The sequence below is a fragment of the Mus caroli genome, unplaced genomic scaffold, assembly GCF_978045245.1.
Source record: "Mus caroli unplaced genomic scaffold, Mus_caroli_1 scaffold_1, whole genome shotgun sequence".
NCBI lineage: Eukaryota > Metazoa > Chordata > Mammalia > Rodentia > Muridae > Mus > Mus caroli.
The window spans coordinates 127,948,164-127,976,075 of NW_028227256.1; the positions used below are offsets into that span (position 1 = coordinate 127,948,164).

At 40.3% G+C, this 27,912-nt stretch overlaps 1 protein-coding gene across 6 annotated transcripts in view; it reads right to left on the reverse strand.

The window, feature by feature from the left end:
- Positions 1-27,912, reverse strand: part of Srgap2 (SLIT-ROBO Rho GTPase activating protein 2) — a 239,620-nt gene that overhangs the window by 122,900 nt on the left and 88,808 nt on the right. For all 6 annotated transcript variants that reach the window (XM_029477380.2, XM_021172064.3, XM_029477361.2 and 3 more), the window contains exon 3: positions 20,591-20,783. In XM_029477380.2, coding sequence (XP_029333240.1) covers positions 20,591-20,783 — 193 coding nt within the window. The remainder of the gene's footprint in view (positions 1-20,590; positions 20,784-27,912) is intronic.

Sequence of the window (27,912 nt, forward strand, 5' to 3'; positions counted from 1 at the left end):
ACTTTATTTGGTTAGGAGATCAAAATCTGTCTATAATATCTTTTCCATCTAACATTTGTTAGTATAATGTCTTTGTTTTCCTTCTCTCCTCCTCCCCTCAACTCCAAGTCTCAGGCTGTATAATTCCTGGACATTTAAAGGGTCTCTGTCTCTTAGGAATATGCTGGAACACAGCTGTGAACCTCCTTAAACTGATCCTTAAAAAGCAAACAAAATATTCAGAAGTGTTTTCCTTACTTTAAAAAATTCAGGAGGAAGACCAAGAAAACACCACGCTGTGTTGCAGAAAAGATGACTTTAGTCAAAAGAAAGGAAACCCAGAGAGTCATAAACCAGTGTACAACTACAAAAGAGATTATCACTACAAAGGCACTGGCCAAGATAAACCTGCACAAATGAATTGGGAACATTAACTTGAAGACAAGAGCCCAGTTTTTCTCCCTCAATAGAGGTTACACCTATGGATGTTCAAACACTTCTGAACAGATTACTAAGAAGATTTCTAAGATGGCCAAGATAAAAAGCAGCCCCACAATCATAAAATCTGTACATTATATACTATCTCCACCCCCCTCATATTTCCTCTGGTTGTTTCAATAAGCTCACATACAAAAACACTTGTCCCACCAGTTTCCTACCAGCTCATCTACAAAATGGACAGTGCCCATCTACCTTCTGAAACCCAGTCAATAGATCACTGCTAAGATCCCAGAAGCTCCTCCAGTATGGGATGGCAATTAATTAGCTACAGCCGCTTCGATGGCCCTGCAGAACTTGGTCTTGGTGTTGGATGGCTAGAGCTTCTGCATTGCTAGACTGGGGTTTCCTTCTGGGTTTACAGTCTATTATTTGCCCTTTCTCAGGGCTGTTGTTGTAGATCAGCTGAAATGATGGATGCAAGAGAACTTTAGCAACACAAAACACTATGCAAATGGGAGAAATATTAGTATTTTCATTTCCAAACAAACAAAGACTTAGCTTTCATCCAGTTCCAACATGTTCCTCAACAGGCACCGGGTCACAGCCAAGAGTGCAGCCTACTAAAAGTGCACAACCCTTAGCAAATCACAGTTGGATAAGATAGCGATAGGCAATTAACCAAGCAGCTGCGTGTCTCTAGGAAGACATGAGAGAAACAAGAAAGGAGAGCAGACTTCAGTATTCCACTATCCCTTCCCAAAGAGACAAGGTAGAACAATAGTCCTGTGTTCCTCAGTGGGAACTGTGTGCCGAGGCTGACAAGAAAGAATTCAAAGGGAGCCCAGAATCCCAGTAGCACCAGCAACTTCCAAAGCCTCCACTCCAGAGCAGAATCCCTATCAGACCTGCCAATTTCTAAAAAGCTGGCAATTGTCAATGCATCTAAGAACACAATTTCTCACTTTGAGATAACAGTTCTGTGATGACAGACAAAACTCTGAATGATTTAAATTCATCATTCAATATATGTTATTAAGGCTCCAATGAGAAAAAGAGCAGGTATGTGTGTGATAAAGGAGCTCATTTGGTGATGGTTTGACAGCAAACGAATGACGAGAGAGAAGCTGAATTCAAAGAAATAAAATAAATAAAAAAAATGCAAACCCAAATTCCCTCTTGGCACCTTGATTAAAATGAAATGAACTGAAGCAGCCAAAGAGATTATTTTATTCAGATGAGTGTTATTAGCCTTTCTGGCTTATTTTCTTTATTATGCATTTTGCTGATGCTGACAGAAACAGACGAGCTCATAGAGGAAAAGCTGCAGCGGATTTGTGGTCTGACAGTGCTGTGCATAAAATCAGACCCTTGCTGACCCAGATAAGGCAGAGGATGGATTGGATTTGCTAGAGAAGGTGTTAAAAGGAGGGGAGAATTTAAAAATTAAATCGCCAAGGCAGAAACTGACTTAAAAAGATTTTGCCTGGAATGGTGGCTGCGGGTTGTGTGACACAGTAGTACAGTGGCAGCCTGGAGGTACCTTTCAAAGATAGGCAAGCAGACAGGAGGTGGGCACACTTCTCTGGATTTATCACAGCTGTGGCTGCAGCTCTGCCAACAATGAGATCAGAGTAGGAAAGCTTAGAGACAGGAACAGAGAGGTACCCAAGGCAAAACCAATATACACTATGACTGAAGAAATAAGCTCTCAAAATGTCAAGTTAGGACCATATGCTTGCCTAGACAGACGATTAGAAAGGATTCAAGAAGCTGTGTATGTGCCTTACTCAAAACAGTCTAACTGTCCCCTCTAATCAGGTTTAGGGAAAGAGCTATTGTGAATGGGATTTTTATAGCAGTGGAGCAGTCCCATGGAGCTCAGCTATAACCTTCAGATAGGGACATGCCCAAGAGCTGAGAGCTTTAGAAATTTACCTTTTTCTTCCTTCCTTCCTTCCTTCCTTCTCTACCTCCCTGCCTCTCTCCTTCCTTTCTTTCTTCCTTCCTTCCTTCCTTCCTTCCTTTCTTTCTTTCTTTCTTTCTTTCTTTCTTTCTTTCTTTCTTTCTTTTCCTTTCTTTCTTTCCTCCTTTTCTCCCTTCTTCTCTTCTCTTCTCTTCTCTTCTCTTCTCTTCTCTTCTCTTCTCTTCTCTTCTCTTCTCTTCCTTTCTCTCTTTTTCTTTCTTCCTTTCTTTCTTTCCTTCCTTCCTTCCTTCCTTCCTTCCTTCCTTCCTTCCTTCCTTCCTTCTTTCTTTCTTTCTTTCTTTCTTTCTTTCTTTCTTTCTTTCTTTCTTTCTTTCTTTCTTTCTTTCTTTCTTTCTTTCTTTGTCCTTCTTTCTCCTAAACTGTTTCTGGTGGTGAAACCCACACTTTGTTTATCCTGGTCTCACTGTGTGTAAACAGATATAGACAAGCCCACTGAGAAAGCCTCATTTGACTGAATTAGAAGGTCTGCTTATCACAGCCTTCTTTATAGCTTCTGTAGACATGGGGCCTTCCCTTTCTTTACTCCACTCTCCTTGGATACTATGCATATTATCTTAATACTGGAGAACATAAAATATGATAGAAACTTCTAAGTAATCCATAGAAAGTCATTTGAACACTAGACAGACCCATCTCAAGGCATACTGAAATATGCAGGGATTAATACTAGGCATAGTTTATCCCTATAATTCCAGAATTTGGGAGGGGGAGGCAGGAGGATTGTTGCAAGTTCCAGGCTAGCTAGACCTATACAATTATACCATGTCTCAAAAAAAGGGCAGTGATCACATCAAAAGGCCTGAAGTACAAATAATCAACAAAACTAAAATATAGCAAGAGAAATACACAGCAAAGCGATGAGCAATAACCAAACAGCACAGATTCATATGGTTTCTCAGCTGAAAAGTTTATAGCCATCACTATTACATCTTTAGTTGGATCCTTGTGTTCTATAGAAAGAACTGTGAACAATTCTACAATTAAATCTTCAGTTTTTTCTTCTCTACTTAATTAAGATGTCACCAGAAGCCCTGTAAGTAATGACAACTATATAGAGAAAACCACAGATGTGTTAGCATATTTTTTAAAATAAATAAAACCCTGAAAGATGACTGAGGCATATTGTCTGGGTCACTCTTGGTCATTCAGGCTAGGGAACTAAATACCTATGTGTGCCAAAATAGAATGGCACCATTCTGAAATCCACACATTATTTCAAAGCATCAAATGCTCCCTTTAGCGCAGGCATCTCGCAGGCACCAGGCACAAGTGCAGAAATTTGATCTACAGCCAGCAAGTGACTGATTGATTGCCAGCTAGAAGGAGATAAAGCAGCATGCCGAGTGCCTCCCTTTCCTAATGTATGTTGGTGGGATAGGGAGTCCTTACTCTATGGCTCATGATAACAATGAGGAAAGCAGTCTGAAACCAAAGCTAAGAAGAACAAAGCTATGCAGTCCTCAGAGCAGCTTCATATGTCATTACTACTTTCCATGTGCTGTTATCACATGTTTATTCTCTGAGTAGCAGCCGAGTGACTAAATTTGTATCTTCATTGGCTTGTGCACTCCAAACTCAGGCATATTATTAGCCAGGTTACTACTTTATTAGTGAAACTTAAAGGGCTGGGTAGTATAAGGATGCCCTAGTCAGTTTCCAGGTTAGTAGGTCAAATTTTGAGTTCAGTTCCTTATGGAATTTGGATGAATAAATGATTCTACCCCAGTGAGAAAGTACTCCGTCTAAAGCACCCTAAGACCCAGATTCAGCTCTGCTACTGGATAGTCAGATAATCTTAGTAAATGACAAATGTACTGTGGCCTTCATATTTTCTTTTCCTATTTAAAAGCATAAATGAAGATAACAGACCCAATGCCTAGCTCATCCAGCTTCTGTTAAGATTAAATCAAACAAGGTGATGTCCATTAAAAAGCTTTACTCACAGGAAGTGTTCTCCAGCCATGAATCAGTATCATCAATACTTACTACTTTAACAACTGTTATTACTACTTGACAGCCCACTTAATGAATCTACACTCTCACAAAATGGCTTCAGTAAAGTTGTAATTTTCCTAAAGACAAACACATTTTAAACTTCTCAGATCTTCTCTTAAGTACTACAATGAATATGTTTGATACATTTAGACTATGTCAGTGCACTAAATAAGAATATGTCTTGCTATTATGAACTTATCATCCGGTTCTAGGGAAATTCCAAGTTTAGTAAATCTGTTGCACCCAACCTTGCCCAGACTTGAAAGGGGAAAAGTTTAAAGTGTAAAGAGAAAAGCCAGAGGGTACAAAAAAATAGAATCATGCAATTTCAGAATTAGAAGGGACTTTCAAGATGGTGAAGAGTCTAAACCAAACCCATCATTTTCCATGGGAGGGAAATGATACTCATGGATCTTGAGGTCACACAAATAGTGGTGGAACAAGACAAGAGCCCAGGTCTCTTGACTGGCAACCATTTTCTTATTTCATTGTGGTGGTTGCTACATTTCAACCAGAAAGCCTGACTTAATGTCTACAAAGACCTAGTGCTGAAAGAGTTAATGGACAATGCTTAGCTGCCCAGAGCACAGAGCTATTCTAAGACAACACATAACAGGAATACCAAGGGTCCATGAACCCAGAGGGAGCAAAGCTGCTGGTGACTAGAGGCGCCAGGAAACATGTTGACACACTGCATGTGGTTACACATGAAAGGCTAGTGAAGAGAAAACAGTTTTGAATCCCACCCATTCTAATTTGGGACTGGCTCTGGGCACCTACCGGAGGGTTGTGCCATACCCGGCCACTCTGTAAAAGGACCTTTCATTTCCTTCATTCTCTATTCTTTGGCTTCAGTTAAAATGTTTTCTGCTGTATAAGAACCATAATAGACATTTTAAAAAGAAAGCCATCAAGGCATAGTAGGTAAGATCCAGGAGGCACTGTAGATGGTTAGGGTCATTCTGAAATGGAAGCTTCTCAATCAGGATTTGAATCCTGTTATCTTCCATTTCCAAGCTAGTATGTGAACTGAATTTTTAGACAGCCAGGCTCCTAAATTCCTTTTCTCTAAGTGACCCCAAATCACCTTGCAACAGAATCACCTGGAGTGCTTGCTTAAACTGTGAGCTGGAGTAATGCCCAGGAATCTTCCCTTTTAAATAAGCATTCCAGGTAATTCTGCACACTGTGAAAACACTTTAGAACTAATGTTCTTAGAGAAATATTTTTCAATCTATGTGATACAAGGCACTAATGTAGCTGAAATAATAATAGATTTAAAACTAGCATTCTGCTTCCCAATCTCTAAAACTCAGAAAACAGTGGAGCAGAGTAACAGAACATAGTAGAAAATGTCCTGGGGCTGTCAAGATAGCTAGTGTTTAAGAGTGAGTCCTGCTTTTGTAGAGAGCAGACCCAAGTTTGGATCACAGTACCCTTGTCAGGCAGCTCACAACCACCTACAACTCTAGCTCCAGGGCATCCAATCTCTCTTTTTGGCTTCCATGGGTACAATATTCAGGTACCAACACATAGACACATTAACTCAATAATAAATATTTTTTAAAAAGAAAATATCACAGTTTATATTGTAAATAACAAAATTTATCTTTGTTTTTGACAGGGATGTCCTCAGTTAAAAATACAAATGTATACTGCCTTGTATTTCTGTTCTCGTTTGTTTTGTTTTGTTAGTTGTTTATTTTAATCAGGGTCTCACTATGTAGCCCAAGCTAGCTTAGAATTCACATTCCCCTGCCTCAGTTTCTCCAGTATATAGATTACAGTTGTACACCACACACACAGAGGAATCAGGAGGAGAGAGAGAAATCAAGGACAAATCTCCTAACTTCCTGTAAGCACAGAATTCCCTGAGCTTCTGGAAGCCCATTCCCTAAGAACCTCTTTTCAGGACAATCCCTACAGGTATTTAGTGTTCTGGTCACAGCAGACATCCCAAGTTGACCACATTTTGCACTATCTTCTTCCTGATGCTCTATAGCTGACAACCACTGCCTTTGTTGTGCATATGATAAATAGCTCCACTATGTTGATTTCTTCTTATATTTACAGTAACTAGAAATGCTGAGTTAGACAACCTTTTAAAGAACATGGGAAGAAAGTAGTTGGCAATTTCAAAGAAGAAAGATTTTGAAAATAATGATGTGGGCACAATGCTACTTGACTCTTAAGTGAAACATTTGCTATCTATAGGAAGTCTCTACACACACTTGGCAAGGCAGGCAGGCATGCAGTGGGAGGCTCCCTTCTGTATCCCTATGGATAAAATCAGTAGGAGAGCACTTTTGTTCTTAAGTGACAACTTCTTGATCACTGAGAGCTGAGCCTCATTTATATGACCAAAAGGAAAAAAAACCAAACCAAACCAACCAACCAACCAAACAGCCCTAAATGATTCAAAAACAGCAAAATTAGAAAAATGCCAGCATCTCCAGCTTGGTTGTCAATCATATCATACATAATGGTTTAAACCCATTAGCATATTGGAAGAATAGAAACAGAGTGAAAGCTCTGGGAACTAGCCTTGCTAAGGAAGGCATACAAAGGAAAAATAGAAAGTGGTGAAGATTATGAGGGGGGAGGTAGGGAAATGGAGGAATGGAAGAGGAAGTGCCACTGAGAAGACTAACCCCCAAAGCTATTCTACAATATTCTGATGATTTTTAGTAATTTGTTTTCAGGATGTAGAAACCAGCACAGCCTCTGAAGCTTTGAGTCCATCTGTTTTTGAGCTTAGGTTGCAGAAGATTCTGAACAGCTGGAAACAGCAGCACTGACCAGGTTACAGCTATCTGGAGGGAAAAGAAATAAAAGGAGTGTGTGGGAGGTAGAGGGATGAGGGTTAAGTAAGACATAGGAAGGAGAATCTAGAAGTCATCCCCAGAGAGGAAGATAACCAGGTCAAAATCAGTGTAAGAGTTGTTGGAGAAGCCACTGTGTCTCGGTGAAGAAAGCTAACACAGAAAAAAGTAAGGGACATCAGGGAGTTGTAGGGAGTCCCTGGAAATGGGCCCTAGGCCAGATCAAGATTGCAAAAGGTCCTACATCAGGCATGTGACATGAGCCACTGGTAAGTGGTCTACACAACCACAGCACAAGCCTGAGATTAAAAGCTGAATTCTGGTTCTGGTTCCCTAAGTGTGAGACGTGACTGCCAAGAATGGGAGGGAGAATATAAGCAGGGTCATCCTAAAAGATGCAAGGCCAAAGAGTTCACATCCACAGAGTAGCTTGTCCTAGAGTCACAGCTGGCTCAGAAATAGGAGGACAAGTCCATAGACAGTCTTCGGATACACTCATCAACTGCCTTCTGACACCATAACTGACTTATGCTAACATCCTGATATCACCTATGGATGGATGATCACGTCTCTTGCTTTTCCTTAAGCTTCTTTGCTTTTCTTTTTGCTTTTTCTTTTTCGTTTTGTTCCTTGTTTTGTTTTATTTTGTTTTGTACTGTTTTTTGAAACAGGGTTTTTCTGTGTAGCTCTGGCTGTCATGAAACTCATTCTGTAGACCAGGATTGTCTCAAAATCAGAGATCTGCCTGCCCCGGCCTCCAAGTGCTGGGATTAAAGGCATGTGCCACCATGCCAGCACTTCCTTAAGCTTTTTCATTTCTCATCAAGAGAAAGATTTGGAAGCGAGAATGTTTATCAAACTCTCAACCTGGAGAAGAAAAATTAAATGTAAACAAAACTGTATTTCAAATAAATAATATGGCCACAGTTAAGGTCTGAGCTTTAAAGGAGAAAGTACTAAGGAACAACTTTTGGAACACAATGCTTTGGCTGGAGACAGAACCTGGAATATGCTAAGCCACGAGTAACTGGGTCAGTGTTTTTCAGAGGTTAAAGGTTAGAATCTTGAAACTGCATTCTGTTCAGTCCAGGAGTAAATAACTAATATGTTATGGATAATAGAACCAGATTCTTCACTGCTCAGACAAAAACTACAAATATGCAGAGTGGAGACATTTAAATAGAGCATGTGGCAGTAAAACAGAACTGATGACTGATGCAAACTCACAGGCTTTTATATAGGTCTGGGTTAATGATGGTTGAGCTTAATTTCTTTTTACTTCATAATGGTGTCAAAGCAATATGCATTCAGTAGAAACTATTTTTGAAATTTGAATTTTAAATCTCTTCCTGGTTAGGTATAACCAGTATGACATCTTTGGTGATTCTGGTCAGTAGCCAACATGTGATCACAAATGTAAATAATACTCTAGAGTGTGTTACATCGCTAAGTTATGGAGCTTATTAAGTGTATTAAATGCACTTTCAGCTTACACTTCCAGTTTTTCATGAATTTATCAGAATGCAGTCCTGCCATAAGCAGAAGAGAATCTAAATATAAATGGAGAAGAAAAAGTACTTGGTTTCTGACCTTACATCTGATCTGTCTACTACTACCTTTGCTGACAGTGACTCTACATAGTTAAAAACTCCAGTAAAAAATAGCACGCATAAGCAACTGTTGTTTCTAGATTTAATTCCTTACTAAATGCAACTGGGACTCTCTAAAGAAATGGCTTTCTAGAACAGAAACAAGGAAAATTCAGTCTGAGCCTGGACCATCTTATGCCACACAGTATGAAAGTATTCAATAAAAGGATAGGAGAGATTTCATAAGGCCACAAGACCCAGCAATCAGGTATAGGACACCATGAACATGAAGGTAAATAAAAATATTCAGGGATCATAAACTATTAAAGAAAATAGATATCTACCAGTTCACATTTGATATAAACAAGACCAAAAAAAAAAAAAAAAAAAAGGTGAGAAATCACTGCTTCTACAAAATCCCACCTGGAAAACATAAACATAATTAGAGGAATTGGGAAAATGATTTTTTGGTGATCATCCTCCAAATATTAGTAGTTTGGAGTACCAAAACTACTAGTATTTATACACAGATGAAAATTATGTCTCCACATGTCAGAGTAGCTTTAAGAATTATATCAAAAACAGAGAAAACTGAAAGATACCACTTTAATGGACGGACAAGTAACAGAGTCATCACCAGCAAGTGACATGGCACACTGAGAAAACCATGACAGCAACCTCTATGGTACTCCTACCAACCTGTGTTACCTGAATCAAATCACAGATGGTATCATCAGAAGACCAGAAATAGAAAATTAAGGGTGGTGGTAATGCTTGCCTTTAGTCTGAGAACTCAGGAGGCAGAGGCACAGGCAGAGTCAGGTGAATCTCAGAGTTTGATGCCAGCCTGGTCCAGGGCAGCCATCATCATACAGAGAAACCCTGTTTCAAAACAACAGCAACAACAACAAAAACAAACAAAAATAATTCATTCTAGAAATAGCAAATTAAGTAGTAATTTTTGGGTCAAATGTTCAAAAAAAAAAAAGCCAGTGTAATAAAATACAGAGGCTCAAGATCTATTCTACATTAAAAGACATTTAGAGACAAGCCAACTTAAGATCTACACAATTTGAACTTTCCTTTTCAAATAATTGGTAAAATCTGGATGCCCACTGATTAGGTATTATCATGGTGATCTTCATGATCTGATTTTGACAAGTACACTGTGATTATGTTAGAAAACAATGACCTTTTTAACAAATACCCACTGAAGTACGTAGGGATAAAAGAACACCATGTCTGCAAATGTATTCTGAAGCGCCTCAGGAACACAAACACTGAAAGTTGCACATGAAAAGTAAGAGAAGTATGTTAAACAAATGTGTGCTATATTAATCTTACTTTCAATATGGGTAAACTGATATATGATATTTTTGTATTATTTTTACATTTTTTATAATTATAAAATATGTCAAAATAAAAAAAATGATCAAGGATTCCATTCTGGGAGAAAGTGAAGCCATTTTCCTCACCTCTCCTTTGGCAGTAAGCATATGTTACTTTGCTTTTTCATATAAGCCTATCTCCCCCACGGCACCATGAGCCTCCTGAAAAAAGGGGAGGTCAGTCCTCTCTATGACTCTAAAGCCTGGGCAGAACCTGTGCAAAATTATTCACTTTTGATGATGAAATGAAGCCAAGTGTTTATTCGAGTGTCTAAAAGCATCCCTCAACATTTCGGGCTCCTCATCTCCCTCAACATTTTGGGCTCCTCATCTTGGATCCATGCCTTATCAGAACACAAAAATGCAGACACACACACTTACACTTTTTCATGTTAATCAGCAACCTCTACTATTAAAGCGTCAGCTTAATCTTCTGGTTCTATTTCATTCCTAGCAGATCCCTAGCAAAGAGTAAGTGCTCATAATGTTTGCTTAAAAAAATAAGCCAACTAGGAAATTCTATTTATTTCCTAAACTTCTGGACAAAACAACCAGTGACCTGCTTTCCAGAATTATTAACAATGTAAGAGTATTGTTAATAGTCCCCAAACAACAAATGGTTTTAACCAAAGATTATGAAAACAGTTGTTTCTGGCTAACTAGAGTGGCACAAACATTTGTCCAAACCTGATATATTGTCTTCTCTTCATTTGATTAAAGGTGAGAACCTTTCTAAGCATATTTTAAGTTTGTATTACACTACAGACATATATTTTCCTGACTGCATTGTGAAGTATAAAGTTTCTAAGCACTCATTTTGCTTAGTACCATGTACTTGATAGGGATAAAGAAAAGCCAGCCCTCGGGGTTGGAAATGAGGCAGAACACCTGCTTAGCTGTGTGCAGATGTGCGGCTATAGGTTACAGCCCTAGTGCCACAAAAAGGAAGGGAGGACAAAGATAGAGGGGCAGAACTGAAATTGCTGTTAAGTCTTACTATCTATAACTGAAGGTGATTAATGATGTAATGGGAATCTCACAAAAGCAGCACCAAGAAAGTACAAAAAATAAGCTCAGAATCTAAGAAAAGTGTCATGTGGTGGTACATGCCTGCAACCCCAGTACTTAAGCGGCTGAGGGAGGACCATGGGTTCAAGAGTGAGATGCTGACCTCAAAAAAAAAAAAAAAAAAAAAAAAAGCCTAGAAAAGCCCATAACCCAGAAATCTGTACACTGAAAGATCCAAACTCCTTTGAAGGTACTAATGAAAGTCTATGCTGTGCAGCTGTCAGAAAATGTTGTAGTAGGAAGGGCACACATTTCTATCCATACAAGGAAGGGGCTAACAAAGTCACATGTGTACAAATGAGCAAGCTTGAAGGGGAGGAAGGCAGGAAATCAATACGCCTTTGAAGCTCAGCCTTTCCTAACTATGCCTGCTTCCCTGGGTACCTCGCTCTCTATTCAGAGTCCATTCAATAGTGCTTTATGTTCCAAGGAAATCTGTCAGAGGCATTTCCACCTGTACATTGCAAAATCAGTCCCTTACAACTTCCTCCTTTTGCTGAATCCCCAAGACGCTGCCTATAAATTCAAAGAATTTCAAGCATCAACAGAAACCTCAACCTCCACCCCTAGAACTTAGTTAGGAACATCTGTTGTTTACAAAGGTTCAGACTGAGAGCTGCCAGACTTGTTCTACAACCTCTACTTTGACACCAGAGGCTGCCAGGGAGAGATGTCTGAATTTCATGCAAGGATGCCCTGTTCCAATCGCTTAAGCAGAACTAGATTAATACAGCCCAGCACCCTGCCACTGAACACAATCCTAGTTTGTTCGGTTCATTCTGATCCTGAGTCCTTAACCATGTGCCAAAAATGTTAAGATGCAAACCTGTTCATTGATCCTTTCAGAACATCAGACCCAAGGGGCAGAGGGTCAGTTAAGTAGAAGAAACAGAAGCTAACAGAATAAAATTATCTTGCTGCAGTGAAAAATCCGAACTCTTTTTTTTCTCAACCTCCTTAAATCTTTCATTAATACTGAGCCATTCCCTCATGATTCTGTATCTCCTCACAGTATGATACTTCATCACAGCACAGGACGTAGATATTAAAGTCTTTACTTCAGTTAACATGGGACCAAATTTAATTGAGAACATAATTGTGCTATCTTCTTCCTTTCTGTGACTGAACCAAGCACGAGTCCTTTCCTGAATATTCCACCTATCCCCCCTTCTCAGGAACTATTGGTACCTGCTTTAAATAGGATTCTATTTTTAGATTCATGTGCCTGTGTGGATGTGTGCTATTATTTTCTTACAGCCTGCCTGGCTTTCCCCAATCAACAATAAAAAAATAAAGTCTGTATAGCAGAAGCTGTCTTTTCTTCTTATCTTGGAAGCCTTCCCACCTCACAATCAGCTCCCAATACCAAAGCATGGCTTTTGTCTTTAAAAGAGAACTGGGTCAAAGACAATGCATCTAATTGGCTGTGAGGCTGTGAGTTCTTAAGAATTAAAGATCCAGAGATGGAGCTACATACTGCTCCCTAGGTTTATTGAAATACTTATAGGAGGAGACGCTCCTGTAATTTCCCTGCCCCCCTGTACTGCTGTCAAAGGGCATGCTATTGCCCGGGGAATTAAAAGCTTGAAGTGTGGTCTGCTGACCCTTTAGTGTCAGATCCTAGGAAGCATAGGAAGCTCTTGGAAGTCCAGCATCCTCCCAAATGCTCATAAAAGCACATTTCGCTGTTGACCTGCCCTCTATCATTCTCTGTCCCAGGAGGATGAAATAACGCCATTTAAGTACAAGTGTGGAAGCTTCCTGAGATCTGGAAACCAGTAACCATATTCTGCTTCCAGCATAGCTAATTCATTGCTGCAGTGGCCTGCTGGTCTCCATGGAAAGCACTGCAGGAGGCTGAACAGAACAGATCATCTACCTAGTCAGGACTCACTGCTCTTTGCAGAAAACCCAAGTTTATTGCTACACTCTTCTGTGACAGTGGTAATTCTATCAGCTAATTTCTACTGAATATCTACTTAGTGCAGATGCTAGCCTAGTATTTCCCATACTATATCCAATCATGAGAACAACTCTTCAAGGTATTACTCCACACTTCAGAGATGTGGAAACTGAGGCTAAAGGGGGTTTAATGACTAGTTCAAAATCACATTGCTGTAAGCAGTAGAGATCAAGTTTAGACTCAAGTTTACCTGGTTCAAAGCTCAGGGGGCTTTTTTTGTTTTGTTTTTCTACTAAATTGCAAAGCTTCCTAAAAAGCTTGCACCAAAATTATTTTTCAGTTCCAAACAGTGGTCAACCAACCGGTCTTGCCCACACTCAAGTTATCTTCTGATGACTCCCATTCTTCTCTGTCCTTGTGTAAGGAGCCTTCCCAACACCTTTCATTTTTCATTAGTTCTTTGGGAGTCCCATATGAGCTTCATACACCTTTCAACTCTTCCCAGATCTATTCTATTCCTGTTCTTATCCACCCAACTTGGCATCATTAAAAAAAAAAAATCAAGACAATTTGTGCTGTGCTGCCCAAATATTCTTGGATGTAGTAGTCTTCACTAGAGTATGATTAACTTAATAGGAGCTACACTCAGAGAACACTGTCTCTCCCTTTCCCAGCAGCTTTCCTAACAACTGCCAATAGCTTCATGGCAAAGGGAGGGATTTTGTGTCCAACTCCCATCTCCATGTTGGGGTTTGATCTAATTTGGTCTGCACAGGTCTTGTATATATTGTCACAACTACATTGAGTTCAGATGTGCAGCTGCCCTGTGTCTAGGAGATACTGTTTTCTTGTAGTCATCCACTGGCTCTTACATTCTTTCCACTTCCTCTTCTGCAGTGCTCCCTGAGCTTCAGAAGGAGGGAGTGCAGAATATATGCTTCACTTAGGACTGAGCATTCTGCAGTCTCTTCTTCTTTTGCCAGATGTTAACACCATCTTTAAAAAGGACCGACCATCACCTAAAGTTCTATATGGAATGGGCTAGTGGAAAACATACCAAGGAATTTCCTGTTAATTTCTCAATAAAAAAGTAACTTGAGCCACAGGGAAGGGAAGCCAACCCATGCTTAACACCAGATGCTGCTACATCTGGGCAAAACTTTCCTGGGGGGGGGCCGGGGGGGAAACAAACAATTGCCAAATATGTCCAAGATCAGTGAATGATGTGCAAGTCCCAGGAAGTCAGGGAGTGCTCCCTTCTAGCAACTTTATCTTTCCTACTGCTGCCCTCCTTAGATGATCCCATACTCAAGGAGAATCTGTTTTCTCTGGTTCTCCACTTTTCTCTCTCTTGCAACCAGAGCTGTAATGTTCTCTATGGTCAGCAGACTCTGCTTTCAACCCAATGTCATCTTGTGAGAGTGGCAAATAGCTTTGAACTTGACTTTGAAGGAAGACTCCACTAGCAGAAAAAAGGGAAGTACCTGCAGCAACCTGCACATACATAGGTTAGGCCTAAGACCAAGAACATGGACTCTACAAGAATTTTAATTGTGTACTTATTCTTTCACTGAAGGGAGTACTGAAAGTTGAATACTACAAAATTCTATTACTTTATATTTTTTGTGTGTTTGAGTACTTTGCCTACATGTATATATTATGTGTGTGCCTGATGCCCTAGAGGTCAAAAGAGGGCATCAGGTCCTATGGAACAGGAATTACAGAGGTTGTGAGCTATCATATGGGTGGTAGGAACTGAAGCTGGGTCCTCTGGAAGAACAACCAGTGCTCTAGCCTCTCCTAGTTCATGAGATCCCAAGGCCAGGCTCTCCTTCGACCTTCCCAAGAGTAACAACTCACAGGAACCAGGTGGGCAGGGTTACTTTGCCTGTGCCCAACCTTCATGCACTGCTAACTTAATGTTACCAAAAATAAAATATTTTTTTATTTTTTATGGGTTTTTTTTTTGAGGGGGTAGTCCTAAGTTAAGGTCCCTTTAATTTCCTTCTCTAAGAGTCTAGAATATAATTTTAAAATGTCCAACAAACATTTATTAAGGAGAAGGAAAAGATAAGAAAATATTGACAACAGGCTACAAAATAGCATAAGGTCTATGTAAGAAGCACAGCAGGATAGCCAAGCATGGTGTTTCTCTAAAACTCCACATGGGGTAGGGGTGGGGGAGAAAAACTACTTCAAATTAAAACAAAGACATTAGTTATTAAAAGCAGGAGATCAAAACCAAATGAGCTGAAAAGTAATTTACAGCAAGCTTGTTGAAAGAAAAGAAGAAAAAAGCCAGCACATTATTAATTATAATCCTTCAGAATCCTGTGGGGCAATATTAACACAAATTCCACTTAAAGAGACAATCAAAGGCTCAACAACAAATAGGAATAAATTTATGCTCTTCAAAGAGCCAAAGAAAATGCCAAAACATCTTCCATAAGAAGGCTTCCTACTGTCACATAAGATTTTATCTCCACTTTTAATCAAACAAGGCTGTAACAATCAGTGGACAGGGAGGCCACATTACTTAGCAGAAGGTAGAATGGAATAATCAGTATAGTTGTCTACAGCTTCTTTCACTGTCTGAGGCAGAGGGATGGGACCATCAGGTCAGATTTTACATGAGTCATGCTGTAAGGGCTTTAGTGAGGATATCTTCACTGAGCCATGTGGAGAAGGACAAAAGGTGAACAGGAACAAAGAACAGAAAGCACAGTCACAGGGTGACAGGGTAATGACTTCCAGAGGAAAATTTTTTTTTTCCAAAAGAAAATGAAAATAAGGAGTTCAGCAACATTTGCCCCTAAATGCAGCTACTTAAAACTATAACAAAAATAACCATCCTAACCCAGGATGAACGGCTGAAATGGAGCCAGAGTAAGAGACTGGCCTGGAAAAAGGTGGGATGAATCCATGTGTACTGTCTTCAGCTCTGGCCAACCTGCTCCATCCCAAGTTGAATAAACTCCACATCCCAGAGCGGGATCTATCTGAGCTGCTGCTGGCAGCTGCTCTCCTGGCAGCACAGGCAGACAAATTCATGGCATTACTGGGCCAACAGCTGCTACAGCTCTGGGGGAAGTGACAAGTGCCTGCTGAGAATGAGCTATTCTGGGACCAGTCATAGAGTCAGCAAAATTGAGGCTACAGTTTGCTGGCTGAATGAAGATACAGTATACTTCCTACTCCAAAGTTTAGAAAACCAAAAAGTGCTTTCTCTGTCCCAGCTTGTTTGACTCAGGTGATTCTTGCCTTTACATTCAGCTCAATCTTTCTATTCCCAAGGGCATGACTTGATGGCTCACATTACTACTGTCACCAATGGACTACCCTATATCCCTTCTATGTCCTTTCATCTAGGTTCTTTGTTTCTTTCCTTTTAAAGTGATTTATTTATTTTAATTTTCCTTGCATTGCTATTTTTGCCTGCATGTATGTGTGTGGTGTGTGTATGAGGGTGTCAAATCCCTTGGATAGGGTGTTATAGACAGTTGTGAGCTGCCATGTGGGTGCTGGGAATTGAACCTGGGTCCTCTGAAAAAGTAGCCAGTGCCCATAACCACTGAGACATCTCCCCAGCCTTAATCATCTAGGTCCTTGCTAAAGCATGGACATAATTCAGTTCCTTGCTCAGAAATTGTGAGTGGTTCCTCTATACTTACAGAACAAAGCCCTAACTCTATAGGCTAGTATTTACAAACCTCTATAATCTGGCTTACTTTTTCCAGATTTACTCAATATTATAGTTCATATAGTTCAGAAAAGCAAATAAGTTATCCACCAGCCATGGTTTTCTCACCTCAGGGCTGATGGTAACACTATTCTCTATCTAAAATGCTTCATTCTCCAATTTCTTCCATTGTGTCAATTATATTAAATATTTAGGAAAGATACACAGCCTTGGCAGTCTTACTTTTCCATTCCTAACCACTGAACTTCTGAAAGGCTCTTTTCCTTGGCCTCAACCAGAACAAATTACTCTTTTATGTGCACTATGTATGATGGGGGGCATTGTTCTTTCACACACCTGTCCTTCCACACACCATGAAACCTAGGCAATGTTATAAACACTGTCCCTCAATGTGACAGATATTTTTCCCTTCTATAGTGATAGAAACTCCTCTTTCTAGGTCACCCAAATTAATAAATATATTGTCTACCCCATCCCCCAACAATGTAGATAACCATGTGACTGTAGTGTTTGGCTGGATGAGTTAAGGCATGTATGAGCTGCTTCCAGACTATACCTTTAAAGAATAAACACATGTTTCCCTCTTGCCCTGTTGCTTTACCCAATTGGTGAAATTTGACATCGTGACAATGAGCTACTTTGGGATATACAGCAATAAACGACACTCTAGAGGTGAGATAAGGAGCCTGATGCAGTCCTGACTGGTTAATAGACTGTTATATATAGAAAAATCTGCACCTGTCTTGCATAAGCTAACATTACATAAAGTCTACTATAGCAGTCACACCTGTCTTAATCAAACTAGTCATGACTAAAATGTCTTTTCTGCATCAAAAGAAAGAAAAAAGTAGGCAAACAAGCAAGCAAGCAAGAACAGATCAGAAATGAGAAGGCCATTATTTTTTTCATGCTACCTACAAACTGGCAGCACAGTTGCAGGAGCACAGCTGTCTGCAGCAATGCCTGTAGTACACAAACATCTGAGCACACAGAAATGAGGGGAGATGGCAAAATGAAGATTCCATCCATAGTGTTAAACTGAGAAGTAGAGGCCCCATCAGCACATTAGTGAGACAAGACAGAAGTTAGCCACTTCTGTGGATTCTTCAGATGCTCACTGGGGTTAGCATCTTATTCTTATTAAGTGCATTTGTCCATACAACTCAGCCAATGCCTCTTCTAGTACACTATACCATGTAAGTGTGCTATTATGTGACCATTTTTGACCTATAAACCCCAGCAATTCAGATGTTCCATTCTGAGAGAAGAAAGCTTTTTGTCTTCAAGCTTTTTTTAAAAAAGGATTTATTTCATTTGTGTGTGTGTGTGTGTGTGTGTGTGTTGTAATTGAGTACAGTGCTCATAGAGGCCAGAAAAGGGCAACAGATTTCTAGATTGCCTGATAGGGGTCTAAGAACCCAATTCGGATCCTCTCAAGAGCAGCAAGTACTCTTAACCACTAAGCCACCCCCTGCTCTGCTTCTCTCAGAATGCCTTGAGCCCAAGAGTATTAGTAAGAAACTGCTGAAATTGACTTGATCAGCCACTCCTTCAAACATTTCTAACTCCCTGAGTCACCTCCCTCCTGCCAGGGAGGAGGGACCAACTTTCTTACTCACTCTTTTTAGGCACTCTCCTTTCTCCTACCAAAAATGTTTACTGCCTACCAGCATTGGGAGGTCTCCTAAACCTTAGGCTTTTATTTAGCTCTTGGTTCTTCTTCTCTCCTCTACATTTACAATATCGTTTACACTACAGATTTCAATAGGTATTCCCACTCAAAACCACTTGGCTTGGCAGTACCACATCTCAACTTGGGAACATAAAATTCTTACAATGCCTCAAACTCAACATGCTCAAAGCAGAGTCACTATTTAAAACACCCATTTCCTTGATGCCTGCATGTTTATAAAAGACACCACAATTACTCTGGTTTCCAAGTTAGAGACATCAGATTACTTCTGACCAGTAAGATTCTTTTCATCTAATCAGTTATCAATTTTGTTTAATTTCTGAATAGTACAATCATATAAGGCTGTGTGTTAAAGGCTTGTTACTGCTGTGGTACCACTAGACAGTAGCAGATTCTTTAGGAGGTAGGACCTAGGAAAAGGAAGTTGGTATACTGGGGGATTGTCCTTGATGGAATGCTAGCCCCATCCTCTCTCTGCTTCTTGACTATCACAAAGGAACAGACCTCCCCCACATGCTCTTGTCACATGCCACCACCAACCCCACAAAATAGGATCAAACAACTATGGACTACAAACCACTGGAACCATGAGGCAAGAAAACTTTTCTCCTCATAGTTTATTTGTCTTAGTTATCTGGCCACAGTAACCGGAAGCTGACTAACACAAACACGCGCCTATTGCTCTGTTTTATACGCTATCCAATTTTACATGCACTACCCCCCAAATTTAATATCCTTCTTTTGGATTTAAATACACACATATACAGACACAGACATACACACACACACACACAGATACACACACAGACCCCCCCCCCACATACACAGACACAGACATACACACACACACACAGAGATAAACATACACAGACCCCCCCCACAGACACACAGACACACAGATACACAGACACATACACACACACACACACACACACACACACACACACACACACACACACAGTTTTGCCCATACTTTTCCTTGGGTCTGTCTCTCAACATAATATACTCAAAGGTTCATTACCACAGAGCATGTCAAATGTGAAATTCTATGCTTGCTATCAAAGCATTATCCTTTGGGACCTATTCTACTTACTTAACCTTGTTTTTCACGGCTTTTGAAAATATCTCTTTTCTTCCATCTCTATTAAAGCCCCCTTTTCTATATAGTTTATAGTTCTTTTCCCTGTTAACCAAGTATTCCAAAGCTTATCTTATTCCCAGAGGAACCAGCACAGAGCACAGTACCTAGATGGAATTAAAAGGGGGGGGCAAACAACTGCATTATTACTCTGAGTAAGATAAGACAGGAATAAGCTGGAATGCATCAAGCATAAAGTAATGGTCAAAGGAATAGAAATGACCCCCTTGAAGTCCTTGCACCACTTTCATTACACATTCACAGCATTCACCTCAACATCAAATTACCTGATTGTAATTTATTTACTCCCCACCTCCTCACCCTAATTAAAATGCCATGTGGAAAGGAAATGCTTGCTCTCTGCCATATTGTAAAGCACTAGGAAGGAGTTCAAGGGATGTGCAATCAGGTATTATTTGCATGAATGTGTAAGAAATCTTCCCTTTGGGGATAGCTAGGGAAGAGGAAGGGAACTGGTAGGAGTGGCAGGGAGCAGGAGAGGGTAGTTTGGTAGTATGGTAGTGGTAGGAGTAAATATAACTGAAATACAGTATATACATGCATATACATCATAATGAAACCTACTATTAGCCACATATATGTACAGATGGTAATAAAACAAACACACACTCACACATACACACACCCCTCTTCGACCAATGGCTGACATACAGGAAAGGTATAAAACTCACTAGCTTGGCTCCCCCATGTATTTTAATCTGCTTTAGACAAACAACTGCCACTTAAGAGTAATGTGGAAAAGGAAGAATTCTTGAAGACTTTCAACAACTTTAGAATCAACCTGGATCTAAGTGGTAGTACCCTCTTCTTCCTTGTACCCCAGACCTCACTTTCGAAGTTTCTAAAAGCAATGTGCATGAAGTCCCTACTTAAATTGCTGGTCCTTGGTGCTCCGTGTCTTGGCTAGAAAGCGCTCAGCTAGCTTCTCCAGGTTTCGAGAGTAGTCCATTTCAATCTCAGCCTTCTTGCGGAAGAAGTCCTGCAGGTCCTGCAACAGCTGCACCCGGAGCTCACATTGCTGATCTAGGCATTTCATCTGCTCTGTGAGCTGAGCCCTGATCTCTGCAAGAAAACAGAAGAATGTGGTCAGACAGACAGCTCTAAATATACACTGTACACACAGATACCTGCCTTCCATTCACTTGTTCCCTGTACCCTGGGGTATCAAAGCCCTTAGTAAATAGCCTGTGAGACTGGCCCTATGTTATGAGGTACCTCTAAAAACCTCTAGCACCTCTTTTTGGACCACCTTTGAAAACTATTTGTAACCAAGAATCTGTTCAATTAGGTAGAATAAGTTGCATAAGAGACAAAGTAATAGTCACTGTTAAATATTTACAAAGCAATTTACTGGAGCTAATCCCATCCAGAATTTGGGTTCTTTTCTGGCCAGGAACCCAAATGAAGAATCAGATGAATCATGTTAACCCCATTTTAAAAACTAAATACTGAGTCCTTTTTTTTGTTTGTTTGTTTGTTTGTTTTGTTTTTTTGTTTTTCGAGACAGAGTTTCTCTGTGTAGCCCTGTGTCCTGTGTTCCTGTGTCCTGGAACTCACTCTGTAGACCAGACTGGCCTCGAACTCAGAAATTCGCCTACCTCTGCCTCCCAAGTGCTGGGATTGAAGGTGCGCGCCACCACGCCCAGCTAAATACTGAGTCTTAAAGAAGACAAACTGTTAAATCCCAGTAAGCTGGGATTCAAATCTAAGCAAATGATTACCTTTATTTTTTACGCTTTTCCTCATCATTTCAAAATATTTTTCAGCAACTATGGAGCAGGGAAAGGGATATTATATTTTCATGGAGGTAGAAAGAAGCCTTCCTAAGGTCAAATAGCAGCAACCAAGAACAAAATATTCACCATGACTTCTAGAAAATCACATTTGAGGTCAATTGGTTTTATGGTTTCCAATATCACAGAATGTGAATCTTCAAGAACCTATCTTTAAGTCGGCCTTAGATCTTTTCACTTATTTCTCATTTGTTCCACCCTTACCTGCCTCATAGTCTCTTTGTCAGAGGTAGAACTATGTCCAGTTATGCTCCTGCTTGGCAGAATTCTACCCAGTTCCTGCACAGGGCTAGCAAAGCTATCACTGTGGAACCACAGCAATGGCAGCTTCAGATGCAACTGGATCTGCCTTGAATACAATACTACATGTTTTACTGATAAGAGATTTGGCAGTCATGGCACACAGCCTGCCAACACTGGGCAGCTTCATTGCCCAGAGTAGGCACACAGTGCATGTCCAGCTTAGTTTACATCCAGTCCCCATTAGCATCAAAATAGAGCAATTATTTTCATCCCCTTTCTCTGCCAGCATACTCACCTCCTAGCATGCCTCCAATGGAGGTTGAAAGGAAGGATCTATATTATGACACATGCTTTAATTCATTTCCCATAGCACTGGCAGATGGGGAAAGAGAAGTATGAAGTTTTTATCTAAGCCCTAGATGAAATTTTAGTATAAGGGCCATGATGCCGAAATCTTTGTAACGTCCTTTCTTAAAGCAACGAGGATTGACAAAGGTGCACTGGGTTTTGCCTTAGAATACTTAAAATCCAAAATCTATTCCTACCTTCTTTATTATAAGGTTTCTGTTTCTGTAAGTATCAGTATATGACAGACACAGCTAGCTCTTTGCAAGTGACCCTAGGTAATCTCCAAAAGCAATCTTCTTCCTCATCTCTTTCTCCTGCCAACCTCGAATGCTGGCCGGCCCTCAAGTAACCCAACCTGAACTGAAACTAAGCACTGCAGGATTGTCTTGAGCAAGCAGAATGCTTCACAGAAAAGCTGCCTACATCATCACTCATCAAAGCTCTCTTGTTCTGTGTATTCTAGAGTCTGATTACAACGGGGTATAGGAGATTGTGTGTGTTTGTGTGTGCATGCACACGCGTGCGCATGTGCAAGAGATCTACGGAGGTCATGTCAGGAATATGGTTCCTGTGGCATTTTTGGGTTTCTTACGGGTAAAAACCCTTGTTATGATCACTCCCAGAAGCATCAACATATATTAATGAAAAGCTAGCAGTAATTGCCAGAAGGTAGGAAAATTGAGGGTAGCGAGCATGTGTGGGTCATCAATACTACTTAAAACTTGTCCATTAAATAAGAATCATCTCTTAGAGTAAAACAGCTTTTCAGGAACAAAGACACGAAGGGAGATGGAAGTATACTGAGGCTATCAAGACCCTCTGAGCCATCTATGACTCCCTTAAGACTACATTTCAATAACCTCTCATCCAGGAATGCAGAAACATTCTAGACTGTTGTGGGAACTATAGACAATGTCCCATGATACTAATGTAATTCAAGAAGTAGGCTGCTCTGAAATTGTACTATCCATAATATAAATACATCACAGGGGCCACCTGTGAGCTTTATCAATGTGTCTTAGAAGTTCGCCAGCATGAGATTCCTTGCTGAATTGTCAATGAGTAATCAGTGTAGCATGAGCTGTATCTCATCCTTGCACCTCCTTCTTGAGTCTTACAGAAAGGGTCTGTATTTACTAAACACATTACATAAAGTGTGTGGACACTACAGCTCATTTAATTATTTCCATTACTAGCTTCTAACATATTTCAGATTAGAAAAACTCAGTTACTAGTTTCTAAGATATTTCAGATGAGAAAAACTGAAAGTTTATTAAATAATATATGAAGGGCCATACAAACAGTACTAACAGGGCTTATGGTGGTTAATGCTTGATGGAGTCTATTATTATCTATGAGACGCATCTCTGAGTATAACCTAGATGAAGTTAATTTAGGTTGGGAGATTCCTTGACTAAGCGTGCCTCCATTCCAAAGGCTAAGGTCTTAAACAAAATAAAATGAGGAAGCAACCCAACATTCACTGTTCTCTTTCTTCTGCCTGCAGACACAATGTGAGCAGCTGCTTCCAGCTCCTGCTGCCTTGAGCCAAAAGAACCCCATCTTTCTTTAAATTGCTTTTATCAAAATATTTGGTCACAGCATCAGGAAACTAAGACACCACTGAAGCTAACTTGACCTTTATCTGACTTGTTAAAGAAGTGAGAAGCAGACACTTCAATGACAGTATTTCTGGGTGAATAGTTTTTTAATTTTTTGGAATCTCAACTTCATCTTCCTGCTGAGTAAGATTCAGGGCCCCAAGATCAAGCTTAGGCTGGGTCACTGATTTATAAGCCATCACATATTTTGAGTAATCTCTCTAGGAGATCTTCTCTATCTCCTAGATCTGTGCTCCATGGCAACTTCAGAAAAAGTCCTTCCCTTCCTTTGTGAGCACATCCTGAAGGGAAGGGGAGAAGTGATATCCCTTTCCCAACCCAGGGGAGACTACTAATAGTCACCACCTATCACTGGGCAGTGATATAGTACCTCTCCCCTACAACATGCCTAGAAGGAAGTCTCTCCCTTGTTATCATCCTCAGAACATTGAAGAAGGCAGTAAGAAAGATTCTGGCCCCCCCTACCCTGGGGTCCAGTCTTCGAAGACAGAATGTACTGCTGCTGTTGTTACAACAAACAGTGGTCCTCAATAAGGCAGCTGTGCCAGCCTCTGTCCATGCACATAAGGGGAAAGAAACAATAGGGCACTGATTGTCAGCACACTTGGGCCATGTGCCCAGGCCGGAGACCCCTCCATACTCTGGATGACCATAAGGGCAGAAAGAAAAAGGGGCAATTTATAAAAGCACAAGGAATTTCTCAAAGTTCCCTGTGTGCTCAAGTGCTCATGTGCACATGTGAACACACTCAAAGACACACTATTCACATCATGCTCTACCATACCAAATCAAGACTTTACAAGTCTCCTTTGTAGTTCACAGAGATGACAGGGCCCTTTAAGCTTCTTTCTCCAGACTATACAGGAGAAGCCAAGCTATACTTTCTAAAAGTGCAGCTGCCTCTGAGCTACGAAAGCTCCCTGGATATCTATAAAGTACCAAGTACTAAGGTCACCATGAACTAGCTACATGAAGGGAGGAGTGCTGGAAGTACTCTCCTCTGGGCACCTAAGTCTTGGTTATGCTTTGACTTTGTTTGTTTGTTTGTTTTTGAGACAGGGTTTCTCTGTGTAGTCCAGGCTATCCTTGAACTCAGAAATCCACCTGCCTCTGCCACCTAAGTGCTGGGACTGAAGGTGTGCGCCTCCACTGCCCGGCTATTCTTTACTATCTAACACACTCACAGAAGTAAATTCCAATAAACCTAAGAGTCAAATATAACCAACAACAGAAATAAATCACACTGTAAGTCTTAAGAAAAATAACTGACTGTTTTTCTATCATATTTATTTTTTATTTATTTATTTTTTTCTATCATATTTAAAAATAACACATGAAAAAAAATTAGCTTCCCTTGCAAGAAGGACTGAAGTTTTTAAGCAAGTTGCATGTGCTCAAGAGCAACCTTTGCTATTTCATTCATTGATTAAAATCAAAATTTAACTTTGCTGGTTTGCTTTTGCACAATTTTGTCAGTATATGAAAACATACTGAATCGATTTAAAGAAGTGAATTTTATCACACACACACACACACATCTAACTCCACTAAATAGTGCAATGCATTCTGTTGAATTTGAGTACCATTCTCCAACTAACAGGGAAATAGGCTCACAGACACCAAAAGGAATGAATTTTATGGTATGTGAATTCTCTGTCTGACTCTGTCTCTCTGTTTTTCTCTGTCTCTGTCTCTCTATGTCTCTCTCTGTCTCTCCTGCCTCTCTCTCTCTCTCTCTCTCTCTCTCTCTCTCTCTCTCTCTCATTCTCATACACACACACACACACACACACACACACACACACACACTTGAATGTCTTTAACTCCACCAACTGGTACAGTGTATTCTTTTGAAATTGAGTTCCTTTCTACTAACTAACAGGGAAATGGCTCCAAATAGACACCATAAAGAATTCTTGGTTTCTATTTCTCCACTTTTAGAGTGAACTTAGTTCTGCATTGAATATTACTACTACAGCAAATTGTCCAAGTAGTATGTCTGGGCAGCAGGCTTGGTCATAACTAAATTCCACTGGCTAGAACATTATTATTCAACTATTTTCAATGGGTACCCAATTGAACCACAGCAAGTGGTGTTTTAGGTTCAAATTCAGAATCAGCAGACATAGCCAACAGAGTTTCCCCTGGGCACTTTCGCCTCTTTGTCCATGCCTGGTTACAGTTGAGACACTACTAACTACACATGTCTTGGGAGTCAGAAAGAGATTTATATCTTAGAAAAGATGCTGATGGATTTCAGTAAGGGTATCATTGGGCAATGCTGATCCTTTAGCAAAAGTAGTCAAGGCTCTGCTTCACTGACACTCATGTAGCCTTTAAATGATAGTGCCTTCCAGTGCAGATGAACCAGTCCTCTGGACACTGTCCTTGATTCAGAGAACACCTGGTGAATTCATCAAGGTTCAGATGGGGATTATGTTCCCTAATGCTTTAATCCTGAAATAAGAGTTCATTTCTTTGGCCTTCCAAAATTCATCTCCATATTCCAGAACCTTCTCAAATTCAGTCATAAATACCACATATTTAAGGGAAAAATGGGAGTGGAAAGGCAGATTAGAAAAAAAGAGACACATTCTTTAGAAAAGTCACACAGGTGCATCCTTCCCTTCTTGGTGCACGGGCATCTTGGAGACAGGTGCTGAGACTCCCACAGGCTCTGTTGCCAACACGAAACATAATATTAGCCCATGCTTCCCACTGGGAACCTGACCTAATCGCCAGTCTTTTCCACAAAATCTACCTCACCTGCTTTTAGTCCTTTCACAAACATATGATGTCACCTCAGCTACCTCAAGAATATTGATTCACGGTACCTTCCAGAAGGTGTTATATAAGAATACAATTAAAGCTTTCATCAGGTTCTCTCCTCCATTTCTGCTTACAGAGACTTCTGATCCCAACAGAAATCAGTTCCTACCAAACTGATCCCCAGGAAACAAAGCCAAGATGCCCTGCCAAGTCATGCTCTTGCCTCTGCTCACTTGTCTTTCTACACACTTAATAATTCCAGGGCTTTAAAAAATTCTTGCTGGACAGAAGTATGATGCAAAGCCCAGAGAAGGGAAGAGTACTGAGAAATACCACACTGTTTAGTCGTAGATTCAGAACCGGAACCTGAGTAGCTAAGCTCTCAGGCTTTTTTTTTTTTCTTACAGTCATCATAAACATTTATTATTATTATTAAACAATTATTATTTCCTAGTACTCTGAGATTACACAGACAAAAATTCTTCCTCAAAGTTAGCAAAATAGTGGGGAATAAACAAAAAGCTACAGAAAGTGAAATAATGCAAGTAAGTGGGGCTGTGCACAGCGTTGTGAAAGCAGAGGTGAGTGCCATGTTCAATCTATGTGCAATACCACATTCTGCCAGGGCCACTGGTCCTTATCTATAAGTAGTTGATGTTTATAAAAAAAACTCCGAGCTGCTTTTAGTAAACAAGAAAACAACAAGTATTCTTCCTCAAAGAAAATGACTAATAGCTTTTCTCTTATTACTTCCCTCAGAAGGCACAGAAATCTTCATTGGCAAGAATTATCCAAACAACTGCTTCTGGAATTCCTGTTTTGATTTCTGTGCCTGGTGACATTCACATTCCTATATATATCTAGACCTCTCCAGTCTCCTAGAACCAACTTACCATCTCTCCTTGGTTCTCTTAACAGGTATCCACAACTTAAGCCCAAACTATAACTTTTGACACAAGCCCTGGCCACTGTTCCTCCTGGTTTCTATCCCAATAATGGCACTTCTTTTACCTACCAGACAAAAAAACCTTCAGTTACTGCTGAGACATCTCTCTTTCATATTCTGTCAACTGAAACTGCCTTTAAATTGCATCCTGAATCCAACCTCTTCTTAGCCTAGCCATTCACTCTCTACTTACATGCTAAGTGTAACGTGACATCACTTTGTTCTGAATCACTGTTCCTACCTGACTCCTCATTCTCCACTCCTGTTACTCTGCAGTCTATTTTACACCTGGCAGCTCCACTCATCAGGGCCCAGCTGCTCCAGTCTCTGGAACTCATCCTTACACATCCCAGGCACAGGGGTCTCTCAGGCCATAAGACAAGCAAGCCCACCCCTACCTCAGCTAAGGGAAGCTTTTACATTGGCTCCCTTTAGCTTGAAGCACACTTGCCAACTTTTGCATGCCTCGC